This window comes from Pezoporus flaviventris, unplaced genomic scaffold, assembly GCF_033815535.1.
Source record: "Pezoporus flaviventris isolate CSIRO_AGI_PZ_B2104156 unplaced genomic scaffold, CSIRO_AGI_Pfla_v1 ptg000095l, whole genome shotgun sequence".
In the NCBI taxonomy this organism is placed as follows: domain Eukaryota; kingdom Metazoa; phylum Chordata; class Aves; order Psittaciformes; family Psittacidae; genus Pezoporus; species Pezoporus flaviventris.
In genome coordinates, this window is record NW_026892643.1 from 1,084,298 (window position 1) to 1,102,797 (window position 18,500).

Below are 18,500 nucleotides of genomic sequence, written 5' to 3' on the forward strand. Positions count from 1 at the left end.
CTAGTAAAAACTTGTTTATAAAGTGACATCAAACAGAGTATCTAGCTCATAAAACAGTAAAATCTAAGCATTTTATTCTTCCTTACATGTGTGTATATACGTCTCAAATCTAACATTTGAGCAACTCTTGAAATGAAGCCTGCTAGAATGAGGAAATCCGATATCATCTCAGATGTTGAGCTATTTATATGTTAACTATTGTACAAATGTTAATTTCTTTGGGTCTAGCTTAGGATAAAAAAGCTCCCTTTTCCCAGAAGAGTTTTACTAACCTGTCTGACAGCCATTTTATTGTCTACAAAGATATTCTGTAGCATTCAGTCATCTTGAAGACCATTTTATCTTGCTCACCGTAACCCTATCAGCTATTAGGCCATGCCTGCACCAGCAAGGGTACCCTCTGGGACTCCATCACCACACAGCTACGTACACCACTGCAACTTTGGGATTTTAAGTCACCTGGCTGCTTTGGCCAGTGTCAAAGCTGTGTCAGCAACGGAGGGGGTGCACCAGGTCAGAGCCCAAGGCTCCTGGCTGTCAGCTTCCCTGCAGCACTGATGCACCTCTGTGCTGGCTGTATGCCAGCTGATGACCTGTGTCACCCAAAGAGATGGCTACTTAGGTGAACTGATGGAAAGGATGGACTTTGCTAGCAAATCAAAAAAGCAGTAGGTGCATGCATGTGAGGGAGGGAAGGAGAGAGAAAAAGAATGAAAAACTTCACAAGAGGCTATTTTACTTACCGTCATTATTTCTCAGAAGGGGATAAAACAAATAAGCCAGGCTAACCTAAATAATTTCTTCAAGATGTTGCAAATTCCCACATGGGCACCAATTTTAATATTGCTTAAATTAGGCAGGAAACAAATAATGTGGCTTCATATTGGTATAACCAGACTTGTTCAGAAAGTAGCTTAGTGACAAAATTTTCATATGTGGACAAAGCCTATTTTAAATAGAAGATGACTGCAGAACCTTGTGAAATCCACATTTTGGTTTTTGTCCTGCCCCACAGGCTGGAAGACTGAAAAACTCCTCTGCACATATATGCAGACATTTTAACTGTCTCTCAGTAAACTTATTCTTAAAGTGGCAGCATTTAGGTAGGTAACAGCTTGATACCTTAGATGCTAAACTATTAAATACTTTACTTTATTCTGAGAAACAAACTACTACCACAATATTTAAATGTCTGTTTGACACATTCCAGGTACAGAAAGGATGACAATATTTGTATATTTAACCCTCAAAAGTGACAGTAATAATGGTAAGAAAGTATTTGAGAAAGTTGGATTTCTTTCAAGAAAGAGCCTATATTTAAAGGTACCACATACCTTAGTGTCCATTATACCTTCTTCATTGAATCACTAATTGGTAACTAGAATTTCCTGAAATTGTCCACTAATTATTTTTTCCACATTAAGTTGTCCTATGCAGAAAGGCCATTTCAATTAATATGAAGGTGTGTGCGTGGGTGTGAAGCCCAGACAGTTCCCAGTCCTTTTAATCTAACCACATTTCTTGCTGACAGACAGAAAGTCTTTCAAAAGGAAGGCATTTTGATCATCTCTGGGAGAGGAATGTAGACTTCAATTACCAGTCCAATTATCCCAGTTAGGAAGGCAATACAATTGCTTAATTTTAGAGTAATAAGGGACTTTCAAGGTGTGCCTTCTCAGCTTTCTTCCAAGTTTGAGCTTTCCATTGTCCCTTTCTGGCAGATGAAGCCACCATGACGGCAGTCACTATTTCTGAATAAAACCATCTGGAAGAGAATTCAACGTACATGAAATTCAGTGATTTCAGGCCTTTAGGTTATTTGTTTTCTGTCTTCAATATGCTCAAGTTAAAAAAAGGATGCAGTTTTGGATATTTTAGCCAAATACAGTTTATGAGGGTTAGAACAAGAGAAAACCATATCCTGCAATAAACAGCAAATGATATTGAGTGACCCAAGCTCTTGAGAAACCATGGGAAGAATACAGAGTAAACTTTGTTTTCCAAATCCAATTTTCTTTCCTATGTAGAGTCTACAAGGTAGCAACTCTTCCCAAAGGTGAAAACTTTGTGACTAGAGGTTTGGTTTTTTTTTCCTCAATGCGTCCCTATCAAGCCTAGGGATACTCCAGTAAATCCTGTAACGCACAGTACGCAGGCCATCCTTCTTCCCTCTTTCTTATGTACCAGAGCAGTCTGGACTTTTTAAGTTCAAGTATCCTGACCCTAGCTTTCCTCAAACCTTGGGAGGTAGAAATGGAATTATTATTATTGATTTGTTACAAAAGGAGTAAGGGGAAGCAGTCAGGAGAAACCACTTTTCCATCATCAGATCAGACTATCATGATGCTTATCTTGAGCTTCCCGTGATAAAGTTTTCAGATAGATAATGGTTATTTGAACATATCTGCTATAGCTCAGTAGTGTGACTGAGGGTTCATATTGCCTGCAAGTACCAGTTATTTCCTTCCCCAGAGAAAGGACCCTGATTCTAGTTAAACATTCATATTGTGTCCTGTCTGTACACCCTTACAGCTGCCCAGTAGCTGAAATCTTGGTAATTACTAACATAGCTGAGAGTGCAAATCAAAGAGATGGGAAGAACAGTAGCTTTGGTCCATCAGGAGGTTGTTCAAGGACTGCACCTGCTCACTATGCTTCCTAAACCCCACACTTGCACAGATGCAAAGCAATTCCAGAAATCCTCCAATTACACAGACAGTTAAGAATCCGAGGCACCGAGCCTGGTGGCAGCAGGACTACTTCCACAATAATGCCAGACTTTGCAGTAAAAAACTGGTACTCCTAGTACTAACAGGAACAGCATTCCTTGCCAACAGTTGCTGACAGACTCATCTGATGGGTAGCAAGCTTTTGACTTTGGACGATATGAACTCTGGGTACAGAAAGCACTAGAAATAAACAGGTTACAAGGTCTGGCTGAAAACTGTTAGATGGTAAACAGACTCACCAGAAATTTGCAGCGGCTACATATTTTATGATAGTGACACTTCAGTAAGTAACAGAGGTTACATAATCCCAAATGGAACAACTATAATGTATTTACAGTGCCAGACTAGAAGCAAGATATTGGATATACATTCGCACATCCAGGCAAAACTATCATCTGATCCATAATATAATCTCTAAAGGCAGCAAAGGATTCTTCAAGCCTAATCCCATCAAAAACAGCCATTCACCACATCAACAGACAGCCTAGCTTCTCCTGAATTTGAATAAAATTTGGGAATATCTGGATTGAGTGAAGTTCCAGAATGTGCCATAATGCCTAAATTTTCTGGAAAATCGGAGGATCAAGGGGCAGAGGGCTACCAATTCTATTACATGGTCAACCTGTAACAAATACTGGAGAAGCAGATGATATGAAGACAGCCTGCTGAGCAACTCCAGCTTTTAATGTTAAGTGAGGCCGCAGACATTCAAACTGCAGGGGAGTTTGGGGAAACACAGAATAGATGCCTATGAAGACTAATTAATCGAGTTAGTCACATTGGATATTTAACATTAAATCTCTGTGGACTCTCAGAAGTCTATCTTGATATCACCAGCTTCTCCACCTTTTTCCTAGGAAAGAGCCTATCACCCCTCAGAAAACTGTTTGTACAAAGATAGCCACCTAAGTAGATTCTACTCCAAATACAATGCTATAATCAGCAACATAATACAACCTCTGCATAGAACTCTTTTTAGAGAAGGAAGACATCTGAAGTACAAGAACTGCCAAGCCCATGCTGTGGACCACCAAGTCTATTGTCTAGTCATTATTCTGTACTAACAAGATCCATGCAAAGGCATTCAGAAATACATTGCTCAAAATGTAAGGAATGCGACTCATGTGAAAAGCAGGAGGTAAAGAGAGAAAAACATTCTGATGGCAAATATTTCAGATGCAAAACTGGGGTAGGTAAATATACTGGGACTCCAGAAGAATTTAGGGAGCCATGTTCAAGAGACTTCTCCACAATATTTCTGTACACCCACTTAATTTCTTGACAGGCCACGTTCATCTAAAGCTTTTTGTCAAAACAAGGTAGCTGTCTGAAGGCCTTCAGCTGTGCAAACCCAGCTGAGCCATATACTGGAATCACAACAGGGTCACACACCTAAGGTCTCCTGGGATTTATAGATGAAGCACTCAAGCAGCCGTGTCCCTTGAGTGACCTAATTCACTAAACATTCCTCTGTGAATCTAATAACACAGTAACAGTAAGATAACGACACACACAACCAATACCACTTCCACAGGAAGTCATGGGAATAAAAGTAGTGGCAACGCTGTTTCTCACTTCTAACATGGCAGTACAGCGATTACAGCACTGATCAAGGATGTGGAAGACCTATACTATACACCTTCTTTAGTCATAGGAGTTTCACATCTGCTTTTCCCAGGAGACTGCTCCAGCCACTAAACTACAAGTGAGGTTGAGAAAATTCTCTTCCGTCTTCCTGTTGAAGATGAGCCACTATGAAGACAAAATACATGAAAGCAAATTCACAAGTCCCGAGGGAACAAGAATAGAAAAAGGTCAGGTGTACATGCTGAAGAAAGATACTAGGAACAGAAATCCAGGAATTTCTTAGGACTGTCAAAAGTCACCACAAAAATGCAATCTCAATACCCCGTATACTGAAATGTCACCAGAACACTCCCCTAGTGCAAGTGATCACAGTATTTCAGAAAGTGACCACAGAAAGGTCAGCTGTTGCTTCTTGACACAATTGCTTCCATTCCTCCCCCCCCCGCCTTTTAGTGTTTAAGAGCTTTGATCAGTGAGAAGGCCAGACTCTCAAGAGAACAGATTCTACATATACAAGGAGACATCTCAAGTGGTTTGCTGCAACAGGACTACACACCTCAAAGCAAAGCAGATTCCCAAAGATCCGACACAGAAAAAAAAACACTAAGCTGTTTTGCAAGACCCATTTCTCATTTATTTCTCAATAAAATACAAGAAAAGAGAAGGCTGACACTAGGAGGAGGGGTCACAGGAATAACATCTCCTCCAGTGCACTGCATTTTCCAAAGATCAGTGCCAGGATCCCCTGCTTTGGACAGCATCCTGCACAGTTGGTACAAAACCAAAGCCAATCTCTGCTACCCCCAAACCTCCAGTGTATACTGAGGAGGTCATCTGTTAAAGACCCCAAGCAGATCAAACAGATTTAAGTGGTACTACATTGACCCCTCCACATGCACTCTCCTCCCCAGACCTAACGCCACATCCAAACGAATTCATTCCAAATTACTGTTCGGATTTTGATTGTGGACTGCAGCATTAAACCAGCAGAAGGTGACTCATGCTTCTCTCTTGCAGGCATTGTAGGGAGTAACCTGCATGTCAGCTACCAGAAATCTAACTGCTTCTGAGACAAGCAGAGCAGATGCCTTCTTTAAACTGCAAGATGGCAAGCCTGATTTGATCAGAGACTGAGAAGAGCTCAAGCCATTTAGATTTTTTTGGACAGGGGGCATGGGAGGTATATGAAAGGCATCTGATAAAATGCTCCAGAAGAAATAGCTCAAGGTGACCATCTTCTGCTCTCCAAACTGTTTAAAAAAAAAAAAAAAAAAAGAATTCCTGAAGTTATTAAAAAAAAAAAATAGCAGAACAAAACCCACCAAACCACAACTAACCCATGAAAAACACAAAATACCATCACCGACTGGTTTTCAGCAGAAAACAGGCAAATTTTAAAAATGAAATTGAAAACATGGTAAGAAAAATTCAAAAGAAAAGCAGTTTTTGAGAAAAGACCTAATCTAATATTTCTAGATAGGTTTTACAAATTTTACAGGTTTTTCAAAGAAAAAACCCAACATATTCCAATTATTTGCATATTTATAGAATATTTCAAGTAAGATTTTGTACCGTAGTTAAAACGATGTTATAGGAATGTGGGAAACTGCAAGCAAATCTAATCAGATAAAATAGGCTGATCAGTACTGGTTTATCCTCTATACTGTAAAATAATTAGGAGTAAAAGCAAAGCTTGCTTGTCACAGCAAGCGCACATACGGTCCAGAGGTAGTCTTTGTCAATATTTCTTGAAAACACCTTTTTTTTTCAATTAATTAGAAATCCAGGACCAAAGCTCTTCTTCACAACATTCAAAGCACTTAAGTTCAGCACTCTTTCCAATTCATTTCCAGTTCAAATTAAATTGTACTTGAGTTGATACTCACATGGGAATCTCAAACACTATTAATCTTTTAGTTAAGCTGGCTATGTGTTAAACAGAACAATAAGTAACAGGAAGTCACCAAACCATTCTATAAAGTAAGAGTTGTATTTTGTTTTACCCAGATCGGTACCCTAAGCTGTCATTCCAATATTTAAAACGTTTAATGTCTGCCTCATTACCCTGAATTTTTGCAAAACTAAACAATATTTTCAAAGTTGTTAGAGCTCTGTCTACAGACAGGCCTGGCAGGCGGGGAGGGGGAGTTGCCCTTTATGTTAGGGATAGGCTGGAGAGTATGGAACTCTGTCTGGGGACAGGTGAGCAGTCCACAGAATGTTTGTGGGTCAGGGTTAAAGGGAATATAGCTATGGGAGACATTACTGTGGGGATCTGTTATAGACCGCCTGATCAAGGAGAACCTGTGGATGAAGCACTCCATAGACAGATAGGAAAAGCCTCACACTCGCAGGCCCTTGTTCTCATGGGTGACTTCAACCACCCTGACATCAGTTGGAAGGATGGTACGGCCCGGCACAAGCAATCCAGGAGGATCCTCGATTGTGTAGAAGACAACTTCCTTCTGCAAGTAATAGAGGAGCCGACAAGGAGAGGTGCCATGCTTGACCTCATGCTCACCAACAGGGAAGGGCTCGTTGGAAAGGTGACGCTCCAGGACTGCCTTGGATGCAGCGATCGCGAGATGCTCAAATTTGAGATCCTCAGGACAGTGAGAAGAGCGTGCAGCAAGCTCGCTGCCCTGGACTTCAAAAGAGCAGACTTTGGCCTCTTCAGGAACCTGCTTAGTAAGGTTCCATGGGATACAGCCCAAGAGGGCAGGGGGGCCCAAGACTCTTGGTTGATATTCAAGGATCACCTGCTACAAGCTCAGGAGTGTTGCATCCCAACTAGAAGGAAGTGCAGCAGGAGGGCCAGGAGACCTCCTTGGATGGATAAGGAGCTCCTGAGGAAAATTCAAATGAAAAAAGAGGCTTACAATTAGTGGAAGCAAGGACAGGCAGCCTGGGAAGAGTACAGAGATGCTGTCCGGGAAGCTATGGACCAGGTTAGGAAAGCTAAGGCCCAGTTAGAATTAAACTTGGCTAGGGGTATTAAAGATCACAGGAAGGGATTCTACAGGTACATAGCAAATAAAAAACAGACTAGGGAGAATGTAGGCCCCCTCGGAAAGCTCTCGGGAGAACTGGCTGCACAGGATTTGGAGAAGGCTGAGGTTCTGAATGACTTCTTTGCCTCGGTCTTCACTGGGAAAGGCTCTGACCACAGCACCCAAGTCTTGGAAGGCAGATGGAGGGACTGTGAGAATGAAGACCTTGCGCCCACTGTAGGAGAGGATCTGGTTCGAGACCATCTTAAAAATCTGAACTTGCACAAGCCCATGGGTCCTGATGAGATCCATCCGCGGGTCCTGAAGGAGCTGGTGAATGATGTTGCGAAGCCACTGGCCATCATATTTGAGAAATCATGGCAGTCAGGTGAAGTTCCTGATGACTGGAAAAAGGGAAATATAACCCCCACTTTCAAGAAGGGGAAAATGGATGAGCCAGGGAACTACAGACCTGTCAGTCTCACCTCTGTGCCTGGCAAATCTTGGAGCAGATTCTCCTGGAAGGCATGGTAAGGCACATGAAAAACAACAAGGTGCTTGGTGACAGCCAGCATGGCTTCACTAAGGGGAAATCCTGCCTGACCAATTTGGTGGCCTTCTATGATGGGGCTACAGAACTGATGGACAGGGGCAGAGCAGCTGATGTCATCTACCTGGACTTGTGCAAAGCATTCGACAGTCCCACACGACATCCTTGTCTCTAAATTGGAGAGACATCAATTTGATGAATGGACCACTTGGTGGATAAAGAACTGGCTGGATGGCTGCACACAAACAGTTGTGGCCAATGGCTCAATGTCCGGCTGGAGACCAGTAACGAGTGGTGTCCCTCAGGGATCGGTGTTGGAACTGGTCTTGTTCAACATCTTTGTCACTGACATGGACAGTGGGATTGAGTGTGCCCTCAGCAAGTTTGCCGATGACACCAAGCTGTGTGGTTCGGTTGATAGGCTGGAGGGAAGGAATGCCATCCAGAGGGACCTTGACACGCTTGTGAGGTGGGCTGATGCCAACCTCATGAGGTTTAACCATGACAAGTGCAAGGTCCTACACCTGGGTCGGAGCAATCCCAGGCACAGCTACAGGTTGGGCAGAGAAGAGATTCAGAGCAGCCCTGCTGAGAAGGACTTGGGGGTGCTGGTTGATGAGAAACTGAACATGAGCAGGCTTCAGTGTGCACTTGCAGCCCAGAAAGCCAACCGTATCCTGGGCTGCATCAAAAGGGTCGTGACCAGCAGGTCGAAGGAGGTGATCCTGCCCCTCTACTCTGCTCTCGTGAGACCCCACCTGGAGTATTGTGTGCAGTTCTGGTGTCCTCAATATAAAAAGGACATGGAACTGTTGGAACAAGTCCAGAGGAGGGCCACGAGGGTGATCAGGGGACTGGAGCACCTCCCGTATGAAGACGGGCTGAGGAAGTTGGGGCTGTTCAGCCTGGAGAAGAGAAGGCTGCGTGGAGACCTCCTAGCAGCCTTCCAGTATCTGAAGGGGGCCTATAGGGATGCTGGGGAGGGACTCTTCATTAGGGACTGTAGTGACAGGACAAGGGGTAAGGGGTTAAAACTTAAACAGGGGAAGTTTAGGTTGGATATAAGGAGGAAATTCTTTCCTGTTAGGGTGGTGAGGCACTGGAATAGATTGCCCAGGGAGGTTGTGAATGCTCCATCCCCAGCAGTGTTCAAGACCAGGCTGGACGAGGCCTTGGGTGATATGATTTAGCATAAGGTGTCCCTGCCTACGGCAGGGGGGTTGGAACTAGATGATCTTAAGGTCCTTTCCAACCCTAACAATTCTATGATTCTATGATTCTACATGACACAAGCAACATTTCAAAACAAGCTAATCAACTCTTAAAACACTTAATCTTTTGTCCTTCACCTGATCTTTCACCTAGTCCATATGCAATTAAGACAAGAATTGAAATGTTGTCACCATTGCATTTTTAAAGGGTACAGCACCAAACAACTGAGTGAACCCTATGCCATTAATGTTGAGAAAGGATAACATGTTCATATCACACCTTTAATTCTCTTGTCTAGACTAGGATTTAAGACAACACAGCTGTTAAAATGCAATCCGTTAACAAAGAAAGTGTCCGAGTTGCACTCATCATTGTACTTTGACTACACTGTTTGCCTTAGTGCAGCAAAAACTGAATACTAGCTGTGTATTGGAAACCTCTGGAAAACAAAAAGAAAATGGCAAACCCAAAACCATCAAAGAAAAACAGACCAGCAGGAAGCTAATGAATAACAGAACATGAAGAAGCAGATAGCCATAGCTCCTTTCACCTTAACAATCACGTAAATTGTAAATCTTCGTGCAAGTTACTACGTGCCAGGATAATTTGGCACTGCAGTCCCAATTGCTTCCCTATTCTCTCTCAAAATGTTATCATCACATACCACCTACACAATTTACAAGGAGGAAAAAGAAGAAGAAAAAAATGTTTGAGCAACACTTGCAATTATTTCAGGAATGGAAATAATCAGTAACCCCATGTTTGCTCTTAGGTGCAAGAAATAAAAACCTGACACTGAATTATTAAGGGGAAGACTACATTTAATGATTTTTTTTGGAGAGCCTCCCACTCAGACATTTCAAATTTTCATCTAAAAACTTGCAAATGCCAAAGAATGTGTATTTTTGAATTTTCAGTCCAAAAAGTATGCCCGCTAACACAAGAGATTTAACTAAACATACTGTTACCCAGAAGGTTTTATGTATGGCCAAACAACAAAATTTGTCTTTACCCATATACTATCCAACTGAAGAGTAGAGAATCATGGTTATTTTGAGATGAAAGTTACTGCCAACTGTGTTGGCTATAAAAACCAGTATTTAAAGAATTATTGTCCTCTAGGCAAAACAGAAATTCAAAGGCAAAACAGAAATTCTAATGAGCAATGATTTTTTTTTTGATAAAATTTTCCAAACAGTCATTGCAAAAATCTGTGTCAAAATAGCTTAATGAAGAGCAAGATAAAAAACATTCAACCCCAAGCATCAGTGATGTATTATTGTACTAAACGATGAAAGCCATTAAAGTCACTGTTACATATTTGGTCTTTAACACATTAAATATTTTTACAACACAGACATGATCAAACAACACTGCACAACTCAAAACGAATTTAAGAAGTCTTGCCACACATTGTTCTACTACTTCATTATTGTAGTTATCCATATTTATTCACACACCACTACAACATGAGCTACAGCAGGAATTAAGACCTTAGAAGAGATGATACAAGCATCATAAAAAGATAGAGATGTGCTCTACTCTAAACTAGCACAATCTAACCTAAACATGCATACAGAAGGAGCTTGCCTACCTGACTTTTCCAATAAAAGTCCAAAGAATACCTAAAAGCAGGAGGGGATAAAAGATTTACTTTCAGTGCACACATAAGGACACTATCATGTCACTTTACCTTACAAAGAAAAAAATAAATAAATCTTAGAAAATAATACCTATGCAATTATCCGGGGTGAGGGGTGGAGGGCAGAGGGAGCAGCCAAAACCTGTCATGGTTATAAGCATTGTATCAAGTTATCATGGTTTCCCCAGAAGTAATTCAAAGCAACATGAATATTTCAGATTATCAAGAAAGTATGTGTGCATGTATGTGTGTGCATGTGCACGCAAGAGTCAAAAGAGTCAAAAGAACTCTGAAAGTATGAAATCTAATTCAAAAGCTTTTGCAGGAAAACATTAAAGTAGTGTGTTCCAAAGATGCATGAGCACCTTGAAATACCCAAGTTTAAGACTAAACCAAGCAACTTTAAAATAATCCTCTATAACTTCAAATTGCACGCTGTCAGAGACATGGTTTACAGTATGTATGAATTCCTCAGTTGAATCAAGAAACCTATAATTTTGTCTGACAGAATTAGTTCATTAATTTCAAATTAAAACAAAGGTTGATTTGCAAAAGAAAAAGACCTAAACTCTATATAGCCAGAAAGAAGTGCTGGAAAGTTATTTTAAAAGCACGAGAAAATAGAGAAAAACTAAAAATCTGAGTTTAAAACTAAATAAATTTTACAGTAATGTCCTGTATCTGTAAATTTGTACTCTATTACAGACACTATTACAGTCTATGTACCAGTACCCCAATAAGACATAAGAGATGGCCATACAGCTGAAGGTTCTGATGTTATGTACAAACAGGCTGAATTTGATACGACTGATTATTTGTGTTTACCGCTTTTTTAGATCTTTGTATCACTACAGATCTTAGAATTCTATCCAGGTTCTTACAGTTTCTCAGAAATATGTACAAGTGTTTGATGGGATTTAAGATATATTAATTTGTTCTTCCAATAAAGTGCTAAATATCATCTGACAGGTGCGTAAGAGTGGCTGGTAGCTTGACCAGACATGCTATAGAGAATGGGGACCATGCTTATTACCTGCTCTGCCTTCTTCATGTAAAGATGAGTACTCTAATCAGCCCACTACACTGAGATTATTGCAAGAAAAAACTCTTGCTGAGAAAGACTTCAGGATTTCAGCCTGTTCTTATTTCTATCATCTCTACACAGTCAGCATCCATGAAAGTCCTTATACATTTGTCAAGCTTTACATACTGTATTTCAGAAGGAACAGGATTTTCCAAGTCTCATTTCTACCAAACCCTTAGCTATTTCTTCCTGGAAGGCTGGAGCTATGTTTGTGGTTGACTACGTTATAGCAGTGTTTATGAAGAATTCTCTTGAAAGTTAGAAAAATTAGAAAAATATTTTCTGAAAATAAAGATGAGAAATATAGAGAATTCCAGAAATCTTCTAAATTCAACCATGCTTAAAGAGGACTTACGATCTTTGAGTAAAAAACAGACTTAATTTCCATAGTACTTGGAAAGCAAAATTTTCAAACTACATATTTGTGCAAATTTGTAATTTCAAGTATAGTTTTTCAGAGTTAATCGCCATTAAGTCACTAAATATGTCAATTAGCACTGACTGAAGATGCCGATTTCACAATTAGTACATTTCAATAATTACATCTCTTGTATGTTTTAAATTACCACACAGAATCCCTAGACTGGGAGGCAGGCTCTCATCCTGATAACAAACACCACCATAAAGAACATTCTCAATTCTGAAACACACTCCTGTGATATTTCTTAGCAATACACCCATATCATTTAGTCTGCATTTTCAGCCACTCTAAATTAATAAATGTTTTGGTCTTTGCTTTCCAGAAAAAGAGCAATAGATTAATAAAAAGGCTTTTTTGTTTTTTTCACTATTGGAAATAAAATAGTATTTTTGAGAAATGCTTTATGCAGAATCTGTTAAGAGTCTCCAAAACATGAATACAACATTCCTGTCTTAAAAGCACCGGTCAGACATCTAGAGAAACTATTGCAAGTGATAAGCTCCAAAAATTGAGGTCTTTTTCATTTCTGTGCTTCAGTTTGCTGTTCAAATTGAAAAAAATTTCTTCTCTTTCATGGGGTTGTACTAAAAACATGTATATTAAAGCCTGGAGGACAGACTGAGAAATCACATTATTGAATGCTTCATAAGTACCTAGAATACATATTTAACAAGGTTTAAACATACCTTCATGGAAGAAAAATATTGGCAAAGTCATATCCAAAATTAAAATTCAATATATGATAAATAACAGCAGATTCTCTTCAGAGAACTTTCTAATCATACAAAAGACAAATACAAAAGTGTTAGTTACCCAACTCCTTCTGTCCACCAAAAAAAAAAAAAAAAAACCAACCAAAAAGCTCACAAAAAAATTACACTGCTTAGCCTACATATTCACTACTTATTTCTAGATCTTGATACCTAACTGAGGTGTACCAGTTCCAATCTGTTTCATTTGACAGTTTCTGCTCTTCCTCCACTACAGATCTTCGCTTGCATGGGCTGCTCAGTTTAGCCTTGCCCTCCCAAATAAAAGGTTTCTCCAGAAAACAGCTCATTCTGCAACTACAGCGAGTTCTGTCTGCAGCATAAACAGACTGTTCTTGGCTGCCAAGCTTGCAAATCCATTTTGGAGGGAAAGAAGGTCCCAGAGTTGTAGCATCTACAAATGCACAGGTAACATCTTTTGCATAAGATCTCACCAGGAGGCAGTAAAGCAGCAGCTGATTCCTTTTATCCTTCTTGTATACAGAAAGTAAGAAGTACTCTTCAAAGCTACCACACAATAAATATTATGCTTACTTACACCCCATCTTCCCAACAGCACAAACCCCCAGCATTTGCAAGAACCAGAGGAAACAAGGCTTAATAAACATATTTGGCACAAGTAGGATAAAGAAATTTGTGCCAGGTGCCCAAAACCCTAAGATCATGGGGGCTGGAACACTTCATTTCACATAAGCAGTCAATTGGATAGTGATTAGGAGCTCCCAAAATGCTTACTTAGCTACCATCATCAGTAGTAACACCTTCAAACAAGCACAGAGACACTCAGGTTCCTAAACCCAGAGATCAATCTTTCATCTTCATTCTGCACAACTCATCACCCTACATTGGGACGCAACCCCTCTGTCCTCCTATTTTCTGATTACACTCCTCATCCAGCAAAACAAGGCATCCACAGCTTCACTCTCCAGAGGCATATCCTCCTTCATCTGTTTCCTGGCCCCCACATCCTGATACCAAAGCACAAGTTTCAGATAAGCAGGCCTAGTTGCAAGCACTGCAAGAACAGCTGATTGCAAAAGAGATTGCTTTGTATAACACAAGCTACAGCAAAGTAACTTCTTGGGTAGAAACTATTGTAAGATACAGCATCTGGAGGAGGAGGAACAGCAGCTGTGATTTTTGCACCACCGTGATCCTTCATCCAATGCCAGCAGCATTCTGCACAGCAGGAAACTGTCCCAGAGTACAGTGAGCACTTATGAAACCTTTTCCTTCTCCTCAGTCTGTGTCTAGGCAGAGCTATTGGGTGTGTACCCATCTGCTCAGAACTGACAGGGCTCCTTCACTGAAGGCAAAGCACCTGGCCTCATTCTTAGAAAGACATAGACAAAACCATTTTATTTACTTTAAAAATAAGAGTATGGTTTGCATTTAAACCACTTCCCAGAAAAGTACTTCAACTACCTGTTTAAAAGCTATGGAGGCATTCTCCACTCTTGATAAAGCTGTGCACCATGACTGAAAGGGATGCAAGGCTCCCACGCTACACAGTACATAAGGAAGATTTACTACATAGTTTTGCCATAGGAGCCTTCTCTGTAAACTGGGAGACCTGGATTTCTGTCCTTTTCCGAGTCTATTTATGCATTTTTTTAAATATTAAACAGACATTTAATGAGAACAGAAATACACTGGCAAGAATGACTTCAGCCTCTTCTAATCGCTAAGCTTCAGAGTTGAGTTAAGGTCCACTTGTTTCCTCCCTTTCATTCATGAAGATGTCATTTGTTCCTGTAAAGTAACTCAACTTCACCAGGTGGAGTGAAGGATTCCCTTAGCTTAGTCTGGCCTGGAATGTGGTGGTTAGATCAGGGAAGCGGAAGACTCAAGCATGCTTGAGAAGATTCAAGCTTCTTCCTGAAGAAGGAAATCTACCTGTCTTTTCTAGTTCATGGGAGAGTAATTAAAATTACTCTCTAATTATGTAATAACACAAGGATTTATTCATTAAGAAAAAAAAAATAAATTGCAAGGACAACACAAAGTGTAGAGATATCTGACAGTTAAGAGACCTAGCCAATTGGTTTTCCAGAACAATGAAAGTTCAGAGATTTTCAGATTATGCTTTTGTATCAGTGCAAGCATACAGTTGTTATTTTCAGGCACATCTCATCCAAAATCCCCAAGTAAACAGGACTATGATTATTTTTCTCTCAATATGGATTAAATGTATTTGTGTAACTATAAATTATAATTTAGAAGTCTCTGCACAGGTATAAATCTTTAAATATGCATTGTTCCAGTTTAACTGGTAAAAAGGATGCAATCTTAAATCAGCAGCACATTGTCTTACACCACCTGCAAACTTAAGTTCCAAAACGTAGCAACACCACAACAACCCACAAATACAAGATGAGGCAAGTTGAAAAGGAAAAAAACAGTACACTTGCTGAAACTACATCTTTTTAATATTGCAAGTCAAGAGCATATCCATTTCAATTGCAACTCAGGACTTGTTAATATTTTCAAGATTTCAGCTGCTTTTAGATTACATTGTGAAAGACAGATAAGCCATGTTTTAATCCTGCATTTCACTAAAGTACCTAACCAAAAGCCAAAAGTTAAAGCCTTGTGGTAAGAGACAACAGAAGCAGCATTTAGACCCACTGTCGGCAGTGCTGAGCCAATGTAACTATGGAAGTACAAGTTGCTTTCTATTCTGCTTCACCTAGTTACAGCTTGTCAGCTGGGGTCTCAATGCAGATGTTCCATTGTAAGGCACGATGCAAGCTGCAAAAGCCACAGCTAAGCATTCATAAATTAGTTTATATAACTGATTTAATACAGGAAAAATCAAAAGTATTTATTAATGATTAAAGTCTACCCTAACTACTTAGAGAAAGAAAGAAGTTCTTCTATAAGGTATGTGTGAATATTATGGAAAACGCATTTTCCACAATAAATTCAATTCCACTATAATCCAAAATAACTTCATTACATTGGGATTAAGAAATCCCCAGTGAAAAAGTTAGGACATGCATTAAGAAACACCTACTACAAAAGAGTTGCAAGTATCTAAAAATATCATTGCTTTGTCTCCTCCCTCCCCTTTCCCCAGCTTGCCCTCCTCCCCAGTTTTAAAATACATCTTCCCCAGGCCTTGGGTCTGGAATGGTAGTTTCTGCAAACAGACCATGCCAACCATATGATTAGGCATTATCACCTTTTATGCTCCACTCTACATTAAGATGCAAATCCAACAGCTGTGGTCCAACTTAGTTATTTATAAGGGCTCCCTTTTCAGATGTCCAAGGCAAAGCTGCAACCAGTTCTGCGACATAATTACAACCTCTCTCCACAGGCAATAACAGATCTCTGTCTGCGATGATGTGGCCAGTGGCATTTTCTCATCCAGGCTATGGTTCAAATGGTTGCTATGATTTCAAATAGTATGTCTACCCTTATTTTAGCATGACTGGCTGCATTTCAGCTGCTGACATCTAACTGATTGACGCATATCTAAACAACGTAGTGGTTATAAAAACAAACTGACAGCATACACCGGTGTTTCACCATTGTGGATTCACTCGTGACAGAGCAGCTGGCAGCATGACCGTGGGAAATTAAGAGAAACACTAGCATATATATAAGGCCTAACGATCACAGCCATCATGTCTTTACCCAGATTCTTGCGTTCTACACTTTCAAAAGGAGTGGGAAGTTCACAGAGGTACCTACGAAGGGATCTGAAAAGGCAAATCTCTACCTGCCGTTAGAGGCACTTGCCGCACGAAAACACCCAGGTGCTTCCCTTGCAAAGCAGCTACCGCACGTCCACTAAGAAAGTACAATCGAGGACAGACCCGATGTAATACTGGGGGAACTGCTTTTCCGCCGCTGGTTACAGCCATGGCACAGAGAACCGCCTGCCCGCCTGTGCTCAGCCTGTCTGCCATATTTCTTGCAGGAGCACCCCAAACTTACCGCGTCGTAAACGCGAACGGGGGATGGGAGAAGGAGGGATGAGCAGCGAAAACCGCCAGAGCCCCCTGCCCCCCACTCCGCTACCCCTGCGGAACGCAGCCCGGGGAAGCCCGGCTCTGGGAGAGAAGCACCGGAGGGGGTCCCGCCACCCGGGGTACCTCCAGGGAAGGAGGGAGACGAGGGAAGGAAACCGCGGGGCAGGCACCTGAGTGGGCGGCGGGCAGGGTGTGGGCAGCCCCCGGGCCGGAGATCCGGGCCCTGCGGGGCTGCCCTGCGCGGGAGAGGAGGGAACGGAGAGGGGGACAAACGGCCCGCAGGCCCCACTGGGCCGGGCTGGGCCGCAGGTGGGCGTCGGGCGCGGCCGGCGGAGGAGCGAGAGGCCGGCAGGCAAGTCACCTCTTGACGCGGATGATCTGGTCGCGCATGGGTCGGATATCCTGGAAGCTCTGCTGGTTGACCAGGCTGTAAACGAGGATGAAGCCCTGCCCGTTCTTGATGTAGAGGTCCCGCATGGAGGCGAACTGCTCGGTGCCGGCTGTGTCCAGGATCTCCAGGACGGAGGGGGAGGCGTCCACCTCGATCTCCTTGCGGTAGAAGTCCTCGATGGTGGGGTCGTACTTCTCGATGAAGGTGCCAGTCACAAACTGCACCGTGAGCGCCGACTTCCCCACCCCGCCCGAGCCCAGCACCACCACCTTGTACTCGCGCATCCTCCCGCCGCCGCCGCCGCCGCCGCCGCCAGCGCGGACGGAGTCCCCGTCCGTCCGACCCGCACCTGCTGACGGCCCCTCCTCACCCCCCCGCCATGGGCCGCCCCGCCCTGCCCACCGCCACCGCCGCCGCCACCCCCGCTCCGCTCCCGCACGGCGGATGCTGGGCGGTGCTGCCGGCGGCGGGGCCGCGCTCACGGGCTGCGGCGCGGCTGAGGTGGAGCGCGGACCACACCCCCTCCTGCCCCTGTCGCCACGGCAACAACCAACCGGCCGGCGCGCGGAGGGGCCCCGGGGAGGAGGCGGGCGGGCGCTGCCTCGTCACGTGGCACCTCCCCCGCGGGAGGGGGGGAGGATGGAGGGAGCCGGCCAACCGGCGGGCGCGAGCAGTCTCACGTGACTACGACGGCGGCAGCTGACTCGTCCGGCGGCGGCGGCGGCCCCGCCTCTCGCCCGCCGCTGTCGCCGTGGAGACAACGGCCCGCCCCCGCCCCGCAGCCCGCTCCTCGGGCCAGCTGCGCCACACGCGCTTCCCGCAGGGCCAACCAGCGGCCGTGCAGCTGTCACGCGGCTGGAGGGATGAACCAATGGAAACGCTGGGTGGGGAAGAGCGAGGCTGGGCGGGCTCTCAGCGACCCTGAGGCCGGAAATGTCTGTCAGGGGCTCGTGGTGCCGGGACGCGGTGCAGAGGCAGCTGCGGCAGGCTCGGTCCTGGGCCTCGGGAGCGGCATGTGGCCCGAATGGAAGCTGGTGTCGCACCGGCGAATGGGGGTTGCAGGGCGGTAGGGTGATGCGGCGGCGCTGCCCTCTGTCCCGGTAGGTGGCAGGAGTGCGGGGGGGGGGGGAGGAGGAGAAGCGTT

The 18,500-nt window shown here is 43.2% G+C and overlaps 1 protein-coding gene across 1 annotated transcript in view; it reads right to left on the reverse strand.

Annotated features, from left to right (window-relative positions):
• RAP2A (RAP2A, member of RAS oncogene family) overlaps nt 1–17,775 on the reverse strand; it is a 35,215-nt gene extending 17,440 nt beyond the window's left edge. Inside the window, exon 1 of the mRNA XM_061476309.1 lies at nt 17,327–17,775. Within this exon, the coding sequence (XP_061332293.1) occupies nt 17,327–17,640 (314 nt within the window). The 5' untranslated portion in view covers nt 17,641–17,775. The remainder of the gene's footprint in view (nt 1–17,326) is intronic.
• Nucleotides 17,776–18,500: the final 725 nt, after the last annotated feature.